Source organism: Peromyscus californicus, unplaced genomic scaffold, assembly GCF_007827085.1.
Source record: "Peromyscus californicus insignis strain IS unplaced genomic scaffold, ASM782708v3 Scaffold_10__1_contigs__length_136768540, whole genome shotgun sequence".
Taxonomy (NCBI): domain Eukaryota; kingdom Metazoa; phylum Chordata; class Mammalia; order Rodentia; family Cricetidae; genus Peromyscus; species Peromyscus californicus.
The window spans coordinates 62,475,277-62,477,958 of record NW_026294391.1 but is presented as its reverse complement, the minus strand read 5'-3'; the positions used below and the strand labels follow the sequence as shown (position 1 = coordinate 62,477,958).

The window sequence follows — 2,682 nt, the reverse complement described above, 5'->3', positions numbered from 1 at the left end:
ATTCCACACCAGTTTCTCTGGCAAAGTAGAGTTCTTCCTTTGATGACACTGCTTCTATTAACAAAAGGAACTTGGCTAACCTTAGGGGTCCAGTGTCCTCAGTTTGTTAGCATGTGCCCATTTATTCCCATGTCAATTTTGAATATCCCCATTCCTTCCCAGCTAATGTCTTCACTTAACAAAGATTAGAGTTCTATTTAAGTTGTAACTTGCTCAAATGACAGTATTTAGATTCAATTTTTCATCATGTCAGCTCTGTCACTACAGGTAAAAGTCTTTCATGAAAGATTTCAACGTTTTCATGTCATTAATGCAGCACTTGAACTAGAAATCAAAAGCCTTTAATTCATTCCTTTCTTTTTTCACTTGGCAAAATCAGGAGCAATTGCTCAATCTCTGTAAACTCACTAAATTTATAAGGACACTCTAGGGTACCCAGCCAGGTGTGATAGTACATGCCTGTCATCTCGAATCAGGAAGATCAGGAGTCAAAGGCCAGTCTCAGCTACATAGTGAGTTCAAAGCTCCCCACCTCTCTCTCAAGTGTATGTGTTCACCAGGAAACTTCATTGAGTGTAGTCAATAGTGATATTTATACCTCTTGCCACATCATGCTATGTACTATCAGAGCCCTTTTTACTACTAGAAATAGAGACATTAGTGCTCTTAAGTCTAGTCACATTAGAGAACAAATTTCAAAACCCCAAAACTAATTCAGAAAACTTCTAAGACTCTGTTTCGCTGGAATGACTCTCAGTAGCAAAATTCAGCATTGGTCAGGGTTCTCCAAAATTAAAAATAAAAATAAATAGAACATATAAGGTCTGACATTCTATATTTTTTTATTTTGAGATTATAATATGATTACAGTATTTTCCCCTTTCCTCCCTCCAAACCCTCCCATAAACCCCTCCTTGCTCTCTTTCAATTCATGGCCTCTTTTTTCATCAATTGCAATTGTAGAAGAGAGGGTGAAAAGATTCTAAGAGCCAGGAGATAAGGGAGTTTGCTATGAGACTGTCTCTCTTAGTAATGTCAGAAGCTACACCCATGAAGTCTTACCAACATGGCTGCCTTAACATGACCTGAACAAGGACAACACCGACAGACACGCTAATATGGAGATGGAAAGCTCACAAGGCCTCAGCCCTAGACATAGAGCTACAGGCAACTAAGAGATGCTGAGAGCAGAAGAAATTGTCTTCCCAGGGAAGAGCACACCCATTCCTTACCCAACACCAAGTAGTCAGCCCTGAAAACGCACATATAAGTGACATTATCCAGACCAAGGAGGTTGTATTTTCTCTTTCTTTTAAGTTAACTGTCTTACATGATTTTTCAGAGCTAGAAAGTTCAAACTCTGTGACAGTGGACCACAAAGCTGGAACATCAGGAACACATGCTGTGGTCTTGAGGCTGAATATGCAGTACAGACAACAGCTTCGAACCTCAAGTTACCAGTCTTCAGGCAATATTCCTTTCACTGGAAAACCTGTGTTTTGCTCTCAAGGCCTTCAGCTGATTAGATGTGGTCCATTTTCACTATTGATGTTAGTCTTTTTCTTAATGGTAGCAAATTAAAAGTTAATTGTATCTATAAAATGTCTTCACAGCACCATTAAATATGAGTGTTTGACAAAACAACTGGGCACTGTATCTCATATTTCTAACTAACTATAACAGTCTCAGAAATACATTTTATAGAAAATAAATATGTTGAAGATTCTTAAAAGAACTCCAATTGGGTAAATAAGCAATTTCAGCAATGCTGTGGTGTCATAACAGAAATTCATCAATAGCCGAACTTGCCTATGAATGCCAATATAAGAGATATTGAGGCCTTTGATGCACTCAAGCTGATAAAGGAAACACTCAGTAATTACAGCAGCCCAGATGATCTTAGAAGCTACTCTGGCACATCTAACATTCCTTATGTGGCGTGTCTCTACTGGAAGAAAAGTAATCAGAAAAGCCTCAAGGCTAACACAGCTGAGTAAAAGGGAACTGGCATGGACGTTTGCAATTTGGAAGTTCTCCCTCAAGGCAAATTGAAAAGAAGCTGCCAATGTTTCATTCTTTATCACACCTTCTGTAATGGCAGAAAAAATGCTACAGCCAACTAAGATGTCTGCCTGAGCTATGTTACTAATAAACACCACAGTGGATTTTCTGGATACAGAAGGAAATGTCAATATCAGCATGACATACAGACTGGCAAGCAATCCCAGTAGAGTGATAATGGTGTTTGGAGAAGGTAGGACTAGATATTGGATGTATTTGAACACCAGGTACCTTCGGAGGTCTTTCATATGGTCTCGATGTTTTAAAATGTGAAGTTGGGCAGGATTCCTGGAGTAGGGTAGAGAAGAAAAATAATAGAAGATTATATGCAAAACAACTTAAAGCACTTGAAACTATAGTTCTGTGCAAGAGATTCAATGGTGTTATTATCTTTCCCATGGTTAAAACTAGTTTCATATTATGTCACACAGGCATATGAAATGACATTTTACTTTTGGTGGCAATTGATGGCAAAGAGAAAAATCTTTTTTTTTCCAGTGCTGGGTTTGGTGGCCCACATCTTTAATCGAAGCACTCAGGAGGCACAGAGTTCAGCAGATAACTGAGTTCAAGGCTACTCTAGTCTACGTAGTGAATTCCAGGACAGCCAGTTCTGTGCTA

General features: G+C 38.8%; 1 protein-coding gene across 1 annotated transcript; it reads right to left on the bottom strand.

The window, feature by feature from the left end:
• Positions 1-896: 896 nt before the first annotated feature.
• On the bottom strand, positions 897-2,340 carry LOC128115199 (P2Y purinoceptor 6-like). The gene has a single exon (XM_052745679.1). The coding sequence runs from the start codon at positions 2,307-2,309 to the stop codon at positions 1,686-1,688; it is 624 nt and encodes a 207-aa protein (XP_052601639.1). The 5' UTR covers positions 2,310-2,340; the 3' UTR covers positions 897-1,685.
• Positions 2,341-2,682: the final 342 nt, after the last annotated feature.